The following is a 20,297-nucleotide window of genomic DNA, read 5'->3' as shown; positions in this document are numbered from 1 at the left end:
CTCTACTCATGGTATATGAGCTGATATCCTAGTAGTAGAGTGGCCAATCAGAGCATGTGCTTACTCATTATGCAGTGAATGTGGATACAATAATAGCTGTTTATAGCTCGAGTGAAAAAGTGAAGAAATTGCCAAACATGTTTCAGCTGAGTTCCAGTAAGGAAAGTAGTGGGTTTTTTTTCTTTTCCCCTTTCTCCAAACTCTCTTATTAATGTAAGAGATAAAACAACACAGCTGCTGTTATGGGCTGCTATCAGCACGGCACCATTTCCTCACTCGCTCACAAACTCACTCACTCTCTCTCTGTGTGCTTTACACATCTCACCAGAAGTATTCTGCCTCAGTTGGAAAGCCATTTGAGGATAAAGGCATCTATAAATAAATGTGAACATACTGTAATTATAAAAAGCTGAAGATTTGAGTCAGATGAGAAAGCACTTGCTGGGTTTCCAGCGTGAGGATTCAGTAACACAAGCGTGCAGTGATCTCAGGTTAAGGTTTCCTACTGAAACAATTCACCTGAACAACAAGATCATTCTCTCCATAAAAGGTTTAATCATCATAGGATTTTCTTTCCTCCATATTTTTAGCAAATCTTTATCAGTACCATCAACAGCCCCACTTCTTGGCCAACTTCATCCATTATATTATACACACACACTACGTTTCAGGAATATTAAAGGCATATTACAAAGTGCAAAAGAAAGGATAGAAAATACGCCAGCTCATAAATAGCAGTGCTTTACATCATTATTGTTTTTCTGTTGTGAGAAAAGTGTATCATAAAAAGTCACTGTTTGATATCATGACGACAAAAAACAAAAAAACACCCCAACTGGTGCAAATGTACACTTTAGTGTCCAAGAAGTCTGAGAAAATCCACAACACAACAAAATAACAAGGATAAACTCGATGCTACAGCTATGTTAAACATGCAATCGGTTACTATGAAAAGCCTCGTTCTATTTTTCTGTTTCTCCTGCCGGTTTCCCGTGTTTTTCCTGTCGCTCTCGGACTCTGTACAGCATGCAGCGAAGCCTTTTTATTAACTCCACCCGACTATTCCACAGACCAGCACTGAACTGAACATCATGAAATAATAATAAGGAAAAAAGAAAACTATGACAACAAGAAAACACTAACACCATGACATCTTCCGAATTAATAAGCCCTTAAAAGTGGGGGTGAGGGAAAGGAGGACGCTGGTTGCTGGATAACGAACAGCAAACAGGAGAACAGGAATGTCGGCTCGCTCTGACGCTGGAGAAGAGTGCAGTCTGGAGCGAGAACTCGGGTGTGTATAGGTTCAGTCCTTCACTTTGCAGAAAATAGTGTAAACTTCAGAACTTGAAGAGGTCTATGAAGTGCTGGGGTGAGACGGGTGTGAGGCAGCTATCAGGGTCGTTGGCCGTGCAGGGGTGTCCCGAGTCCTGAGGGAGGGAGGGAGAGAGAGGGAGAGGTGAGTACTCAACATAAATTGAATTTGACAGGAGGAGTGCATGAATGAAACACATCATACTTTTTATCCATTTATTGTTACATTTAACCTTCATGAAATATATGATCACTACAAGAGCCATCAACACTTGTTCCCTTACCAGCTTCTCTGTTTTTCTTCTTTTTTAAGTTAATAAGACAAAAAAATAGCCTCAATGAAACTGGAGCTCATACCGGCCCCCGTTGTTGTGTGCGAGTTTGAAATCTGATCAATCCTGTGGAAGCAGCAGTGATTTTTGTGAAATTGCATATGACCCCTGTGTAGCCTCATCCATGGCAGGTGGCGCCACCTGGTGAACAATTCTTGTTGGAATACGTCTTTAGAGTCTTCTGGGTGAGTTTCAGTGAAAACGTCCCAGCAGTTTATGAAGAGTAGTGTTTAATGTGACAAGTCACCCAAAAATTTCAGATGCAGGTAAAATTGTAAATATGACAGGTGGTGCCACCGTCTTGACAACTTTTATGCACACCCACCTGGGGAACATTGGATGTGAGTTTGATCAAAATCTGATCAATCCTGTAGGAGGAGCAGCAATTTTTGTAAATTGTGGACGGACAATGACAGACGGAGGATGCGTGATCGCATAAGCTTATCAAGCCTGGCCAGCCGGATAAGCAAAAAAAAAAAACAACAACACAGTTTGTCATGTTACAGAGAAACTGACACTCTTCTGTCCTGAAGACTTTTTTTTTGTGATAGAAAATTTACTGACTGGTACAAAGCACGGACACTGGAGACTCCTTTTGTGAATAGTAAACAAACATCTCACAGATGGCAAAATGTCGGCATGTCGTCAATTCCACGTTTTTAATCTTTTTATTTTTAGCTCTATGAGGAACTGTCTTGTAGCCGGACCTACTGTCAGAGCTGCTGTAATGCAAAATCAATCAATTCCAATGAGAATTTAACACTGCTGTGGTTTATTATTATTTGTCACGAGCTACTTCCGGTAAAATCATGCGCTCTGATTGGTTCCTTGGCAGGCAGAATTTTCCTGTAATGCCCGTGGGTGATTACAGAATTTCTTTCAATGTTGCAAAAAACAAACAAAACAACAAAAAAAAGATGAATCGGAAATCAAAAACGGCCGAAACACAAAAGACAAACAAGTCACTGAGTTATTCAAGAAATGAGCAACAAAGAGCATTCAGAAGCCACTAATCACTAACAGAAATTCAGTTCTGAAACCGCTAGCCGTTTATTCTGCACGCGTGACTCAACTACGTTACAAATATGACGTGACTGAAAGCAGCGTCACTCCTCGTTATAATCTTAGAAATAAAAAAAGCCAGATAATAAACTTCTGATTACAACCCCAATTCCAAAAAAGTTGGGACAAAGTACAAATTGTAAATAAAAACAGAATGCAATAATTTACAAATCTCAAAAACTGATATTGTATTCACAATAGAACATAGACAACATATCAAATGTTGAAAATGAGACATTTTGAAATTTCATGCCAAATATTGGCTCATTTGAAATTTCATGACAGCAACACATCTCAAAAAAGTTGGGACAGGGGCAATAAGAGGCTGGAAAAGTTAAAGGTACAAAAAAGGAACAGCTGGAGGACCAAATTGCAACTCATGAGGTCAATTGGCAATAGGTCATTAACATGACTGGGTATAAAAAGAGCATCTTGGAGTGGCAGCGGCTCTCAGAAGTAACGATGGGAAGAGGATCACCAATACCCCTAATTCTGCGCCGACAAATAGTGGAGCAATATCAGAAAGGAGTTCGACAGTGTAAAATTGCAAAGAGTTTGAACATATCATCATCTACAGTGCATAATATCATCAAAAGATTCAGAGAATCTGGAAGAATCTCTGTGCGTAAGGGTCAAGGCCGGAAAACCATACTGGGTGCCCGTGATCTTCAGGCCCTTAGATGGCACTGCATCACATACAGGCATGCTTCTGTATTGGAAATCACAAAATGGGCTCAGGAATATTTCCAGAGAACATTATCTGTGAACACAATTCACCGTGCCATCTGCCGTTGCCAGCTAAAACTCTATAGTTCAAAGAAGAAGCCGTATCTAAACATGATCCAGAAGCGCAGACGTCTTCTCTGGGCCAAGGCTCATTTAAAATGGACTGTGGCAAAGTGGAAAACTGTTCTGTGGTCAGACGAATCAAAATGTGAAGTTCTTTATGGAAATCAGGGACGCCGTGTCATTCGGACTAAAGAGGAGAAGGACGACCCAAGTTGTTATCAGCGCTCAGTTCAGAAGCCTGCATCTCTGATGGTATGGGGTTGCATTAGTGCGTGTGGCATGGGCAGCTTACACATCTGGAAAGACACCATCAATGCTGAAAGGTATATCCAGGTTCTAGAGCAACATATGCTCTCATCCAGACGACGTCTCTTTCAGGGAAGACCTTGCATTTTCCAACATGACAATGCCAAACCACATACTGCATCAATTACAGCATCATGGCTGCGTAGAAGAAGGGTCCGGGTACTGAACTGGCCAGCCTGCAGTCCAGATCTTTCACCCATAGAAAACATTTGGCGCATCATAAAACGGAAGATACGACAAAAAAGACCTAAGACAGTTGAGCAACTAGAATCCTACATTAGACAAGAATGGGTTAACATTCCTATCCCTAAACTTGAGCAACTTGTCTCCTCAGTCCCCAGACGTTTACAGACTGTTGTAAAGAGAAAAGGGGATGTCTCACAGTGGGAAACATGGTCTTGTCCCAACTTTTTTGAGATGTGGTGTTGTCATGAAATTTAAAATCACCTAATTTTTCTCTTTAAATGATACATTTTCTCAGTTTAAACATTTGATATGTCATCTATGTTCTATTCTGAATAAAATATGGAATTTTGAAACTTCCACATCATTGCATTCCGTTTTTATTTACAATTTGTACTTTGTCCCAACTTTTTTGGAATCGGGGTTGTAATATTGCTTGGTTGCTTTTTACAGGAAAATATCAGACATAGCCGTAGGCTCGGTCTGTACTGTCAGGACCTCATCTGATATTTTCCTGAAAAGACCTCGTGCTCAGTTAATAAGCGGTTAATAAAAACCGTTACTGATGGGTGGCACGGTGGTGAAGTGGTGAGCACAGTCGCTGCCTCACAGCAAGAAGGTTCCAGGTTCGAACCTCACGGCTGATGGGAGGCCTTTCTGTTGGTGTGGGTTTCTTCCAGGTGCTCTGGTTTCCTCCCACTGTACAAAAACGTGGTTAAGTTAACGGTGTGTGAATGGTTGGGTGGGAACTGCTCTATGTCCACCCTGGGTCTCTCTCCTGAACTAGCTAACAAATCTGCAGTAAACAGTCGACTACAGCTGACGCACGACAAGAAAAGAAGAAAACTGTTACTAAAACGAAACATGTAGTAACCAAACATAATTAACAAGTTTTTCTCCCCCCACCCCTAGCTAGCAACTGAGGTGTGTGAAGGCGAAGACGTGCTTCCTCCAAGACACATCAACTGCTTCATTTTGAACTGCTGTTCATGCTGCGTAACACACTCAGAGAAAAGCGCTATCTGCCCTCTTCTACATACATGAGCTCACAGATAGCGCTGCTCTGATTGACAGGTAAGAGAGAGAAAGAGAAAGAAAGGGAATGCCACTCGTCCCACCAAGAGAGCACGGCCAAAACTGCTCCTCACCACAAATGTCAGAGACATCGTCAGGATTCGAACCTGTGATCTCCTGACCACAAAGTAAACTCTTCTCTGTTGTGCTGCAGTTCCATAAAAGGTGGAATATTACATTAAATGTGTGTGATGATACAGTAAGGACAATGTGGAGTGGAATAAAAGTGTCAGTACGGTGAATGAGGAGGATAAATGAGGACGTGCGACAGGACTCAGGTTCGGAGGAAGTGTAGAGAGTTAAAACTGAGCACAAGACGAGAAAAAATGAAACAAAGAAGTGGATTGATGGATGGATGGATGGATGGATGGATGGACAGGACAAAGGAAATGAGCACGAGCGCTCAGGATGTACCTTAAAGAGCAAAGCCACGTGTCGTTCCTTCAGAAGGGAAGAAGCCAAGGTGGAACGGTGAAGGAAACCAGCAGCAGGGCAAAAAAAGGGGCCAAAGGTTAAAGGTCTCAGAAAAGGGCATTCTAGAGGACAGCATTACAGTGAATATCATCTGATATAATCAAAAACAAAACAAAGACCAGTAATGCTTCTTGGTAAAATAATAATAATGATAAGAAGAAGAAGAAACAGGAATATGTTAGTAATAAAAACACTAGAGTGTAAGATGTTACTGGAAAAGCACACGTGCTGACTGTTACACAATCAGAGCTCACACTGGAGACTCCTTCCATAAATGGTGCTTAAATGTCTCCTTATAGAAAACTTTACCACATCAATTTTAGCCCATTATTAGACTTAAATTATGCTCCAGTAAATATAGTACAGGGTTATATATTACACAGACATGAGTGTTTCACTGGGAAATACACCACTCGTAGTTTTCATACGAACTACATCTGGGAGGTGGAGTAACATTTTCCAATAGGTCACTTGTGAGGAAATCTATGAATTGTTTTTTGATAAATTTGGGGACTTTTTGTTCATGAATGTGTCGATATAATAAAAAGAAAATCACATGTTGGCTTGGGGTGGCACAGTGGTGTAGTGGTTAGCGCTGTCACCTCACAGCAAGAAGGTCCTGGGTTCGAGCCCCGGGGCCGGCGAGGGCCTTTCTGTGTGGAGTTTGCATGTTCTCCCCGTGTCCGCGTGGGTTTCCTCCGGGTGCTCCGGTTTCCCCCACAGTCCAAAGACATGCAGGTTAGGTTAACTGGTGACTCTAAATTGAGCGTAGGTGTGAATGTGAGTGTGAATGGTTGTCTGTGTCTATGTGTCAGCCCTGTGATGACTTGGCGACTTGTCCAGGGTGAACCCCGCCTTTCGCCCGTAGTCAGCTGGGATAGGATCCAGCTCGCCTGCGACCCTGTAGAACAGGATAAAGCGGCTACAGATAATGAGATGAGATGAGATGTTGAAAAACTCACATTTTTCATACAAAATACATCACAGATCTGAGTGACATATTTAAATAATATTGTCTGGCTTTTTGATTCGTCTTCAACTCGTTCAATATCATGCCAGCTGAATGGAATATATCTGATAGACCACGAAAAAAAAAAGCCAGCCAATATTATCTCATCTCATCTCATCATCTCTAGCCGCTTTATCCTGTTCTACAGGGTCGCAGGCAAGCTGGAGCCTATCCCAGCTGACTACGGGCGAAAGGCGGGGTACACCCTGGACAAGTCGCCAGGTCATCACAGGGCTGCCAATATTATTATTATTATTATTAATACACATTCCTCTCGGGTGTTCAACGCGTCTTTCAAAATTCTCTCAAAATCTTCCATATTTAACGAAGCAAACCTGCCGGCCATGCTTGTTTACAAATTGTCACAGTCACTGGCTAGTGCGGAAGTTTTACGTCTCTGACGTGTGATGTCATGTTGTCTTGACAACCGTGCAATATCATAAACCATATTCAACGCTCATTCTCCATTGGGTAGAGTGACGTAATACACATAGGATAAGCGATATGCTAACAATATTGCATGCTATCAAACCAAATGAATGAAACCCGCTAGAAGGGAACAGAACACATTTTTATTCCATCAAAAAAGTGTCCTGTATGGATAATCTTCTTCTTTTGGCTGCTCCCGATTAGGGGTCACCACAGCGGATCTTTCGTCTCCATTGCTTCCTGTCTTCCGCATCCTTCTCTACCACACCTGACACTTTCATGTCCTCTCTCACCACATCCATGTATCTCCTCTTTGGCCTTCCTTGTTTTCGTTTGCCTGGCAGCTCCATCCTCAACATTCTCCTTCCAACATGCTCTGCATCTCTTCTCAGGATGTGCCCATACCATCTCAGCCTCATCTCTCTTAGCTTATTTCCCAAGCTTTCCACATGTGCTGTCCCTCTGATGTGCTCGTTCCTTATCTTGTCCAACCTCATCACTCCCATCGCAAACCTTAACATCCTCAACTCCACCACCTCCAACTTTGCCTCCTGTCTCTTCGTTAAGGGTACGGTCTCCAATCCATACATCACAGCTGGTCTCACTACTGTCTTATACATCTGACCTTTCACTTTTGCTGGGACTTTCCTATCACAAATGACTCCCGAAATCCTTCTCCAACTGCTCCACCCTGCCTGCACTCTCTTTCTCACCTCACTATCGCAGCCCCCATTTTCCTGCACAGTTGACCCCAGGTACTTGAATTCACCAACTTTCTTTACGTCTGCTCCTTGCATCTTCACTACACTCTCATCCCCATTCTCATTGATGCAAATGTATTCTGTTTTGCTCCTGCTCACCTTCATTCCTCTTCGTTCCAATGCATCCCTCCATCTCTCCAAACCCAACTCAACCTCCTTTCTACTTTCACCACATATCACAATATCATCCACAAACATCATGTTCCATGGTGACTCTTGCCTCACTTCGTTCGTCAAGCTATCCATCACTCTGGCAAACAAGAAAGGACTCAAAGCAGATCCTTGATGGAGTCCCACCTTCACCTTGGACCATTCAGTCGTTCCAACTGCACACCTCACTGCTGTTTCACTGTTCTCATACATGTCCTGCACCACTCTAATATACTTCTCATTCACTCCACTCTTTCTCGTACAATACCATAACTCATCTCTCGGCACTCTATCGTATGCCTTCTCCAGGTCTACAAACACACAATGTAGCTTTCTCTGGCCTTCCCTGTACTTCTCCATTAACATTCTTAAAGCAAAAATTGCATCTGACGTGCTCTTCCTTGGCATAAACCCGTACTGCTGTTCACAGATTGCTACCTCTCTTCTCAATCTCACCTCCAATACCCTTTCTCATAACTTCATGGTGTGGCTCATCAATGTTATCCCTCTGTAATTACTGCAGCTCTGTACATCTCCCTTATTCTTGTATATTGGGACTAGCACACACTTTCTCCATTCATTTGGCATTTTCTCATTCTCTAGGATCTTATAAACCAATCTCGTTCAGAACTCCACAGCCGTCTCACCCAAACATCTCCAAGCCTCAATCGGGATACCATCTGGTCCGACTGCTTTCCCAGTCTTCATTCTTTTCATGGCTGCCCTCACCTCATCCTTACTAACCAACTCTGCTTCCTGATTTGCTGTCTCCAATGAATCTGACCTTTTCTCTCTTGGATTCTCCTCATTTAATAAATCTTCAAAGTACTCTTTCCACCTTCTTAATACAGTGATGCTTGAAAGTTTGTGAACCCTTTAGAATTTTCTATATTTCTGCATAAATATGACCTAAAACATCATCAGATTTTCACACAAGTCCTAAAAGTAGATAAAGAGAACCCAGTTAAACAAATGAGACAAAAATATTATACTTGGTCATTTATTTATTGAGGAAAATGATCCAATATTACATATCTGTGAGTGGCAAAAGTATGTGACCCTTTCCTTTCAGTATCTGGTGTGACCCCCTTGTGCAGCAATAACTGCAACTAAACGTTTGCGGTAACTGTTAATCAGTCCTGCACACCGGCTTGGAGGAATTTTAGCCCGTTCCTCCGTACAGAACAGCTTCAACTCTGGGATGTTGGTGGGTTTCCTCACATGAACTGCTCGCTTCAGGTCCTTCCACAACATTTCCATTGGATTAAGGTCAGGACTTTGACTTGGCCATTCCAAAACATTCACTTTATTCTTCTTTAACCATTCTTTGGTAGAACGACTTGTGTGCTTAGGGTCGTTGTCTTGCTGCATGACCCACCTTCTCTTGAAATTCAGTTCATGGACAGATGTCCTGATGTTTTCCTTTAGAATTCGCTGGTATAATTCAGAATTCATTGTTCCATCAGTGATGGCAAGCCGTCCTGGCCCAGATGCAGCAAAACAGGCCCAAACCATGATACTACCGCCACCATGTTTCACAGATGGGATAAGGTTCTTATGCTGGAATGCAGTGTTTTCTTTTCTCCAAACATAATGCTTCTCATTTAAACCAAAAAGTTCTATTTTGGTCTCATCCGTCCACAAAACATTTTTCCAATAGCCTTCTGGCTTGTCCATGTGATCTTTAGCAAACTCCAGACGAGCAACAATGTTCTTTTTGGAGAGCAGTGGCTTTCTCCTTGCAAACCTGCCATGCACACCATTGTTGTTCAGTGTTCTCCTGATAGTGGACTCATGAACATTAACATTAGCCAATGTGAGAGAAGCCTTTAGTTGCTTAGAAGTTACCCTGGGGCCCTTTGTGACCTCACTGACTATTACACGCCTTGTTCTTGGAGTGATCTTTGTTGGTCGACCACTCCTGGGGAGGGTAACAATGGTCTTAAATTTCCTCCATTTGTACACAATCTGTCTGACTGTGGATTGGTGGAGTCCAAACTCTTTAGAGATGGTTTTGTAACCTTATCCAGCCTGATGAGCATCAACAACGCTTTTTCTGAGGTCCTCAGAAATCTCCTTTGTTCGTGCCATGATACACTTCCACAAACATGTGTTGTGAAGATCAGACTTTGATAGATCCCTGTTCTTTAAATAAAACAGGGTGCCCACTCACACCTGATTGTCATCCCATTGATTGAAAACACCTGACTCTAATTTCACCTTCAAATTAACTGCTAATCCTAGAGGTTCACATACTTTTGCCACTCACAGATATGTAATATTGGATCATTTTCCTCAATAAATAAATGACCGAGTATAATATTTTTGTCTCATTTGTTTAACTGGGTTCTCTTTATCTACTTTTAGGACTTGTGTGAAAATCTGATGATGTTTTAGCTCATATTTATGCAGAAATATAGAAAATTCTAAAGGGTTCACAAACTTACAAGCACCGCTGTACACTCTCTTTGTTTGTCAGCACATTTCCATTTACATCTTTCATCACTCTTACCTGCTGTACATCCCTCGCTTCCCTGTTTCTCTGCCTAGCTAGTCTGTACCGGTCTTTCTCTCCTTCTTTGGTCTCCAGGCTTTCGTACAACTCCTGGTATGCATCTGCTTTCGCCTTCACTACCGCTCTTTTTGCCTTCTGTCTCGTCTCTCTGTATAACCGCCTGCTTTCCTCGTCTCTCTGATCGTCTCAATTCTTCTTTGCTAGCCTCTTCTCTTTTAGAATTTCCTGCACGTCTTTGTTCCACCCCCATGTCTCCTTGTCTTCCTTCCCGATGACCACCCTAGCACCTTCCTTGCTTCCTCTCTTACTAGTGCAGCAGTAGTATTCCAATCTTCTGGCAGACTTCCATGACCACTCAATGCTCGTCTCATTTCTTCCCTAAACTCCTTCTGATGTTCAACCTCGTTTAGTTTCCACCACTTAATCTTCAGCTCCACTATTTCACGCTTCCTCGTTTTCACTTTCAAGCTCATCCTGCACATGACCACTTGATGTTGTCTAGCTCCACTCTCCCCTGCCATCACTTTACAGTCTCCAATCTCCTTCAGGTTACCCCTTCTGCAGAGTATGTAGGCCACCTGTGTAGATCTTCCTCCACTCTTGAATGTCACCCTGTGCTGCTCTTTCTTCTCGAAGTATGTATTGACTATTGCCAAATTCATCCTCTTTGAAAAATCAACCACCATTTGCCCTTCCACATTTCTCTCTCTTACACCATATCTGCCCATCACGTCCTCATCTTCTCTGTTTCCCTCGCCAACATGTCCATTGAAATCTGCTCCTATCAGCACGTGCTCCTCCCTCGGTATACTTTCTACCACTTCATCCATCTTTTCCCAGAAAGACTCTTTCTCTTCATTCTCACATCCAACCTGTGGGGCGTACGCACACACAACATTGATTACCACTCCTTGAATCCCCAACTTCATGCCTATCACTCTGACACCCTCTTTCCATCAGTCACACTGTTGACCAACTCTCCCCTCAAAACAATACCAAAACCATTTCTCTTTCCATCCACTCCATAATAAAACAACTTGCATCCATCTCCAATGTTCTTGGTCTTGCTTCCTTTCCGCCTCGTCTCCTGCACACACAAAATGTCCAACTTCCTTCTTTCCATCATACCTGCTAACTCTCTCGCTCTGCCAGTCAATGTTCCCACATTCAGTGTTCCTACCCTCAATTCTAAGCTCCTTCCCTTCCATCTTTCACGCTCTCTCCTAACACGCCTCCCCCCTCTCTTTCTCCTTCTCTGTTTTGGCGCAACAGTAGCACACTTTCCACCGGCACCATGTTGACCAACAGTACTGGAGGTGGCTGTTGTTAACCCGGGCCCCGACCGATCCGGTATGGTATTTCTCTTTTCATTCCGCATGTTAGATTTGGCACAGTTTTACGCCGGACGCCCTTCCTAATACAACCCTCTCCAATCTATCCGGGCTTGGGACCGGCGCTAAGAGTACGCTTATGCACCCCCAGTGGCTGGATTGTCCTGTATGGATAATAATTCCCGATATTTCACTCCGATGACATCACTCCCAGTGTTTTCCCGCTGACTAGACGCGCGTTGTCAAAATGGCGAACCAGTTCAAAATTAAAATTCTTTTGATTAATTTGCATATTTTTTTGTGGATGTGTCCATATAATATAAAGAACATTACACGGTGGTGCAAAGATATGAAGTTTATCTTGTGTTGAAAAATATTTCACTTATTCGCTTCACTCACTCGTGATGTATACATTCACCACTCGAAGATAAACTTCACATCTTCATGCAACCATGTAATATCACATAATTATTCTATCCACATTCACTGGATTTGAGCAATCGCGCGGTCTGATTGGCTGCTCTACTACTAGGATATCAGCTCATACACCATGAGGAGAGAAAAACAAAATGGTGGAGCGTGTTGCTGAACCAGCCGAGCACGAAATAAAAACTCTACTCGAAAACAAAACACCAAAATAAGGCAACAAAATATGGAATGAAAGTATTTGATGGTAAGAACAGATCTTTTATTATTCAATAATTATTATTATTGCATTTTTCATAAATTGCTCCTGTCATTTCGCTGGTTTGTTTACATTCTAAGCAGAAATGATTTTGTCAGACGTTTTGTATAAAGTTTTTATTTATCAAATTTGCAAAAAATAAAAATAAAAATGATCCGTTTCTCAAAATCCAGTGACTGTGGATAGAATAAAACAGTTATTCCACTCAATCTTGTCGTACATGGATTATAGACAACTATCAGCTCATGTACGACTCGATTTCATGGAATAAAATAGCACAGGGTTATAATTAACAATTATTCGCTGAAGGTGAAGTGAATATCGGTGAATAATAAGAGATGAAGTCAAAGTTGAGGTTATTATTCACTGATATTCACTGAGCCTGAGGTGGTTAATTGTTTTAATATAAATACAGAGGTGATTATTTAAAAAAAAATCTTATTTAAAAAATTTTATTTATTTCAAACTTCAGAAGCAGCATGTAAACGTAATAACTTTGTGGCACAGACTTGTGTCACTGATCTATGCTGAGTCACATAAAATACTTTGTTTTGAAATTGATAAAATAAATCCCAACCTCACCTTCCCTTTGAATAGTTTTAGACCAAACTTCGGAGCATCTTTAGTGCTTTTAGGAACAGCGTTTTCTTTCATCATTTGTAATTCTTCCTTACTTACGGTGACGAAGCGATTGGCCGCCATTTTGCCGAGTCACTCAAGGTGATTATCGAGAAATAGTCCGAATCTCTTGACCAATCAGCACACACAATTTCCTATAATCACCTACGTATTTATACTGAAATATAATGTAGTTCTAGTGCATCTCAAAAAATTAGAATACCATGAAAAAGTTCCTTTTTTTCATAATTTAATTCAAAAAGGTAAACTTTCATATATTCTATATTCATTACATGTAAAGTGAAATATTTAAAGCCTTTTTTGTTTTATTTTTGATGATTATGGCTTATAGCTCATGAAAATCAGAAATCTAGTATTTCAAATTATTAGAATATTCCCTAAGATCAATCAAAAAAAGGATTTACAATACAGAAATGTCCAACTTCTGAAAAGTATATTCATTTATACACTCAATACTTGGTTGGGGCTCCTTTACCATGAATTACTGTATCAATGCGGTGTGGCATGGAGGTGATCAGTCTGTGGCACTGCTGAGGTGTTATTGAAGCCCAGGTTGCTTTGATAGTGGCCTTCAGCGTATCTGTATTTTTGGGTCGGTGTTTCTCATCTTCCTCTTGACAATACCCCATAGATTCTCTATGGGGTTCAGGTCAGGCAAGTTGGCTGGCCAATCAAACACAGTAATATCATGGTCAGCAAACCATTTGGTAGTAGTTTTGGCACTGTGGGTAGGTGCTAAGTCCTGCTGGAAAAGGAAATCAGCATCTCCAAAAAGCTCGTCAGCAGATGGAAGCATGAAGTGCTCTAAAATCTCCTGGTAGATGCTGTGTTGACTTTGGACTTGATAAAATACAGTGGACCAACACCAGCAGATGACATGGCACCCCAAATCATCACAGACTGTGGAAACTTCACACTGGGCTTCAAACACCTTGGATTCTGTGCCTCTCCACTCTTCCTCCAGACTCTAGAACCGTGATTTCCAAATTAAATGCAAAATGTACTTTCATCTGAAAAGAGGACTTTGGACCACTGAGCAACAGTCCATTTCTTTCTCTCCTTAGCCCAGATAAGACACTTCTGACATTGTCTCTGGCTCAGGAGTAGCTTGATATTAGGAATGCGAAAGTTGTATCCCCTTTCTTGAAGATGTCTGTTCGTGATGGGTCTTGATACACTGACACCAGCCTCAGTCCACTCCTTGTGAAGCTCTCCCAAGTTCTTGAATCAACTTTTCTTGACAATCCTCTCAAGACTGCGGCCATCCCTGTTGCTTGTGCACCTTTTCCAGCCAGCCTTTTCAGCAATGACCTTTTGTGGCTTACCCTCCTTGTGGAGGGCATCAGTGATCATCTTCTGGACAACAGTCAAGTCAGCAGTCTTCCCCATGATTGTGGTTGTGTGGACTGAACTAGACCGAGAGATACACTGTGTTCATACTGTTTTACTCAAACTCGAAATGAAATATTCTAATATTTTGAGATGTTTTTTTTTATGTTTTTGTACCGTATGCCATACTGATTAAAATTAAAATAGAAAAATGCTTGAAACATTTCAGTTTATGTGTAATGAGTCTATAATATATAACATTTTCACTTTCTTAAATAACTGATGGAAAATATTGAACTTTTTTCACAATATTCTAATTTTTTGAGATGCACTAGTATAATATAATATATGGTACATTTGTGAATAAATCTTTAGAAGTTATCCTGGAAGTTTGATGTCCTTATCCCAAAAGTCTTGTTCATCACTGCTTGCTGATGTCTATCAGGATCCTTAAGGCTTTACTCCTCCAAATAGTGCGTCATATTTAAAAATCGGTGCCCTATGGGTCCATGTGGCTCTTGCTTATAAACAAAACTGTTTTCTGATCCCATGTCCATACAGTAAATATCGCATACATGTTATTAATGATACTCGCCTCACCTCTCGCAAACATCACCAAGCTGTGAGCAGCATCAGGGCTTGGAGTATTTTGGTTATCAATTTTGTTTCCTCTGTTTTGTTCAAAATCCAGTGCTGTGAACTAGATCTATTTTCAAAATAGTAAGAAAGAAAGCACTTGTTCATGAATCGTCTTTGAAGCATTATTTAGTACTAATGAGCACATTTTATTTCACAAGTGTAGTGTAAAGACTCTAAAATAAAAAATTCAATTAAAATATTAAAGCGAATAGCAGAAGTTTGATATCGGCTTCTCAGTATATCTACCAAAAAGCTAAAAAAAAAAAAAAAACTTACAAAACTTTTAATTTGACCTTTCAGAAGGACCAAACAAAAGCTGTGATCATTAAAAGGTAAATTTTCTTAAAATAAACACCACTTACTCAATATCGAATCAGTAGCCTCGGCAAACCACGAGCTAAATTTCGTTTATCTTTTTATCTGCTGATTATCTTCCGATACTACGAAGTTATAACGAGGTTTCTCTTATTTAGTTTCTGGTTCTGATTGGCTCCGAAGTTTATCAAAAAGTAGAACAGGTAATCAAACGTGATCAGGATAAGTGCTGATTGGTTACGAAGTCTTGCTATTGTTACACTCATTCTTACAACACGATGACATCGTGGCTTCGCTACTCGTTCTTGTGTTCCTCTGATAATGCGAGATCAACTGTTCGTATCGCGAGATCATGATTCACCGTTCTGGTGATTGTTATGCTTATGTGTATGCGCAGTGCGCTATTGTTACACTCATTCTTACAACACAATGACATAGTGGCTCCGCCTCGCTTCGCTTCTATAAGGCAGTAGCCACAAAAATCCATGAGTGTGAGTCATTCGCAGTCATTGGGAGCGTTTACCTTCCAGAACAGGATGCTACAGTGTCTGCAGAAGTGGAGTGTGTCGCCGTACTGTTCCTTCTTTGGGTAGTACTTCTGCAGCGTGAAGAACATCAGCTTCCAGTCCACGTGGCCTTTCTCTGATAGAATCAAGTGCCTGCAGAACTGTGCACGTGCCCCCACACACACACACACACACACACCTTTATGTCATTTAGCAGACACGGAGACACCACAGCCGTCACAGCGTGAGGGAAAACGCACCATCCTTCCTAAAACTCATCACACCTCCTGATTTTCATCAACACTGCCATCTTGTGGATGCCGTAAAAATAACATCTGATCAGCACAGCACCTTTTAGACGACCTCTAAGATCTATACATGTTCCGTAAACTGTTACGCAACAGCACTTGATTTGATTTGATTCTGATTTGCCTAAAGGGTGTTTGATTAACTGGTTTTCTCTAACAGCAGCTCTGACAGTAGTTCCAGCTGTGAGGCAAATCACAGGATTGTATTAATGCGCTTGTTCTATTGTTATATATTACCGTTTCTATAGTAACAGGTGATTGTATGGCAGATATCGCCACATAAACAGATAAAAACATGGAATCGTGTCAATAAGGTGACGTTTTCTGGGAGAAGAGGTTTATTTAAATGCTTACAGATGTCCCCGGTGTCGGCGCAGTCAGAGGGACAAGCAGGAGAAGTCTTTGAGGTTTGTGATTTCTTGATAATATGACCAGCTGCATTTTTTTATCGTGTTAAAATCAAAATAGGGAAAAGGAAAGACTGGTGAGAAAACGATTGTTTATTGATGAAAGTCTGAACAGGAACTAAGTTGTTTCCCGAATGTTCCACGACAATAAACGTTACTATAAATAGATAAAAGTATGACACGTCACTTATTTTATGTTTACTAAGCACAAAATCCTTAGTGTTGTCAAATTTCAAAACAGTTCAGAACTTGCTGTAAAATAATCATCTCCAGGATGTGACATTTTGAGTCAGGCCAAGTCACACCTCCAAAACACTGATTAATTTCCTTGTCAGGGGTTTGATTCCTTATTTGAATACAGTAGTAAAGAAAAGTTCATCATGAGATCATCATATGTATTTGTGGTGGCGCAACAATTCTTGTAGAAAGAGGACAGTAAGGGTGGGAGGTATGACAAAAATATCCTGTCATATAACACTTAAAGAGATTTTCACGATACGATACGTATCAGGATATTTACCTTGTTAAATATCTAAACAAGAAAAGGTCAACAGGAACAAACCATAATAACCCTGAAACACCAGGACAGGATGTGATAAACCACTTAAAGTCTATTTACAGGATCTACAGAACAGTTCACGCCTCCACACCACACCTCTGAGTTCCTGCTCTTAGCCCCGCCCCCACTCTTAGAATAACACGACTTAATACATGTTTTGTTTTTTCCCCCCCCCCTTCTTTCACCTGTTTCTCAGCAAAGTGGAACTGGCACAGCTTCTTCCACAGCTGCCGGTCCTCGCTGAGAATGTGCAGTGTGGGCGTGGCCTGTCCCAAGTTGATGATGTCACAGGCATCGCTGAACTTGTACAAGATGTTGTTCTGCATGTGTAGTGGAAGGTCACTCAGTGTCATGCCATTGGAGATTCGCTGGAAACAAAACCAATTTAACAACAACAACAAAAAAAAGTTATTGGAATTAAATAGCGGAGATTAATTTGTCCTGCTGTAAATACGATGAGTACGTGGATGTTTTCAAAGTACCTGATTATTTCTTCGTTTCAATGGAAACGCTCACTCCCAACACTCTCAATTCATTATGCTGAACTATTCATGATGTCATCGATATGAGATAATGAAAAATGTCAGACAAGAGCCTGACATTATGCACCTAAATATTTACGCTACAGACGCTGCTCTAATTGTTTCAGCTGTGTGTTTATCATGTGATGTCAAGCTGCTTTGCAACAGTGTCTATTGTTAAAAGCGCTATAAAAATAAACTTGACTTGACATGCTATACTAACTGCATCGTTCCAAACTAGTAATTACGAGCTGTGAACACTTTTTTTTAAACTCGAAATTACCAGAATTCCAACATAACAGGAAACAACCATGTAAGGAATAATTAAAAAAAAAAAAAATATATATATATATATATATATATATACACACACACACATACAGTATATATATATATATATATATATATATATATATATATATATATATATAAAAAATTTAATTTTTGCTTTCTTTTGAGTATTATAAAATTAATTTTTATTAAACTTTAACTTTCTTATTTCTTAAACTTTCTTTTTATTAAAGAAAAGAAACTGGATGCCTTTGACAGCAAGTGTATCTGAAAAATCCTGGGCATCAAATGGAGCAACTTCATCACAAACAAGGAAGTCAGGTCTCAGACCAACCAACAGCTAGGGTCCACAATCATCTGTAAACAACGACTGAGCTGGCTGGGACATGTTGGCGGGAGTCTAATAACAAGACCTGTCAACCAAGTTCTACGATGGAATTCCCAGGGACAGTGTCGGAGGGGACGTCCAAAAATGAACTGGCGCCAAACAATTGACAGAGACTTACAACTAGGTGGTAGAGGATGGAAAGATGCAATAACACTGACTGCAGACTGAACGTGCTGGACAAGCGCAACTGCCTCATGCATCACAAGACACGGGAGCGTCTAAGTAAGTAAGTAAGTAAGTAACTAACTAACTAAGTAATGATTTGAATGCTAAACGTCATTTTAATGAATTTGCTTTTATAATTTTAATACATGTAAACACTAATATACATGTGCTTTTTTGTTATAATTTATTATTAGCTCATCTGTCCTTAAAGGAGAACTGAAGGCACATTTTTTATTATCAAAATTCTCTCATTTTATTAAATATAGGAATGTATTTTTGATCGCTATTTTGTCGCTGCTATAGCAAGTTCTGAGTGTTTGAAATATGCTCTGTAATATCTCAGTCCATATGTCAAAGCAATGGCCGTAAACGAGATTCGTTGAGACCTGTGCGAGACATCGTAGGACGGAAGTAAAACGTACAGCGGAAATCAAAGTGACCAACATCTGACAACGTTCCCTGTGTCCGAAATCACTCACTCGTTCACTACTCCCTACATAGGGAATTACTATATAGAGGACTACTGTATATAGTGAGCTCATTGGTAAAATGTAAAAACGCTTTCGGACACTAGTCCATCATGCTGGTATTTACTTCATTACTGTTGCACAATTAAATCGTGCCAGATCAGTCGGCTGGTGGGTTTCAAAATAATAAATACATGCATGTATTTTTATGATAAATCCATATTATACTGAGCGCATTTCCCACATTAATCAATACAAAGTAGCTGCATCTTTCAGTTTTTTTTAAAATCAAGGTTGAATACTTTGTTCTTTGCTGCTGCCTTTTATTGATGATGTCACAGGCATCGCAAGAAAACAAGAAAAGGTCAACAGGAACAAACCATAATAACCATAATAACCCTGAAAATTTGAGACTTTTAATTTGATTTCTTTCAGCGCGACCGCAATGTATGATGGGATATATTGCTTTGGTGAGTGACCATCGTTGTATACTACTTTTCATGATGCATTGTGGGATACTTTGAGTGCGCTATATAGGGTGTAAATAATCCTCACTAAGGTTTCGGACAGCACTACAAAATGGCGTCCCCACTATACAGTGCACTATATAGTGAGTAGGGAGCAATTTCGGACACAAGGGTTGTCAAAAGACGCGCGCGCCCACTTTCGAACGCTGATGTAATCAAGCTGGAAGTTTTGTTTGCTTTGATAACAATCAGGAAAGTTTGAAAAAAGTAGGCAGTAATCGTCATTTAAACTCGTTTTTGTGCAATATTTCGTTTGGAAAACAGTTTTCAAAATAGCGGCGCTGACACCTGGCTGACACTTCACGTTTCGAAGCCTCGCACAAGTCTCGTGAAGATCACGCGGATAAGCGACGCCTGCCGTGGACCAAACTAACTAAATTCAACACGGCTAAAAACCGAATAGGCATATTTAATAATATGCCTATTATTAAGAATATTTAATTGCAATTAGTTGCCAATATGAGTCACGATATAAGGTTACTAAAACCGAAAACGTAATTGAATAACACGTTAATTAAGAAATAAAGCAAGTTTAAAAATGACTTCAGTTCTCCTTTAAGGCTGGTGAGCTGTTGCCCTGGCGTGGCGTCCGTCGTCACAATTCCGTTAAATCGTATCTCCTCCGTCAGTTCTCCACGGATTTCTGTTCTGCTTATTTTGTTTGAAAGAACTCATCACTCCACACAAACCTTGGTCGTTGTTTTGTCAAATTTTTTGCTAACGAGTTACTAATTAGACCAAATTAACAAATTTTCCAGGCTTCTTACTAGAATTGTATCTCCTCTCTGATTTTTCATGTGAATTCAGTTCTGATGGATGTTT

General features: G+C 40.6%; 1 protein-coding gene across 5 annotated transcripts in view; it reads right to left on the bottom strand.

Annotated features, from left to right (window-relative positions):
- Positions 1-532: 532 nt before the first annotated feature.
- The window catches only part of fbxo25 (F-box protein 25), a 111,020-nt gene continuing 91,255 nt past the window's right edge, over positions 533-20,297 (bottom strand). For 4 of the 5 annotated variants that reach the window (XM_060938575.1, XM_060938571.1, XM_060938574.1 and 1 more), the window contains exons 8-10: positions 17,302-17,484; positions 15,860-16,003; positions 533-1,430 (exon numbers count right to left, since the gene is read on the bottom strand). In XM_060938575.1, the coding sequence (XP_060794558.1) occupies positions 1,341-1,430; positions 15,860-16,003; positions 17,302-17,484 (417 nt within the window). In that variant the 3' untranslated portion in view covers positions 533-1,340. The remainder of the gene's footprint in view (positions 1,431-15,859; positions 16,004-17,301; positions 17,485-20,297) is intronic. The other variant, XM_060938572.1, reaches the window with a different exon arrangement.

The sequence above is a fragment of the Neoarius graeffei genome, chromosome 13 (assembly GCF_027579695.1).
Source record: "Neoarius graeffei isolate fNeoGra1 chromosome 13, fNeoGra1.pri, whole genome shotgun sequence".
Classification (NCBI taxonomy): Eukaryota; Metazoa; Chordata; class Actinopteri; order Siluriformes; family Ariidae; genus Neoarius; species Neoarius graeffei.
Note: the sequence above shows the minus strand (reverse complement) of the source record. Positions and strands in the feature narration are given on the sequence as shown.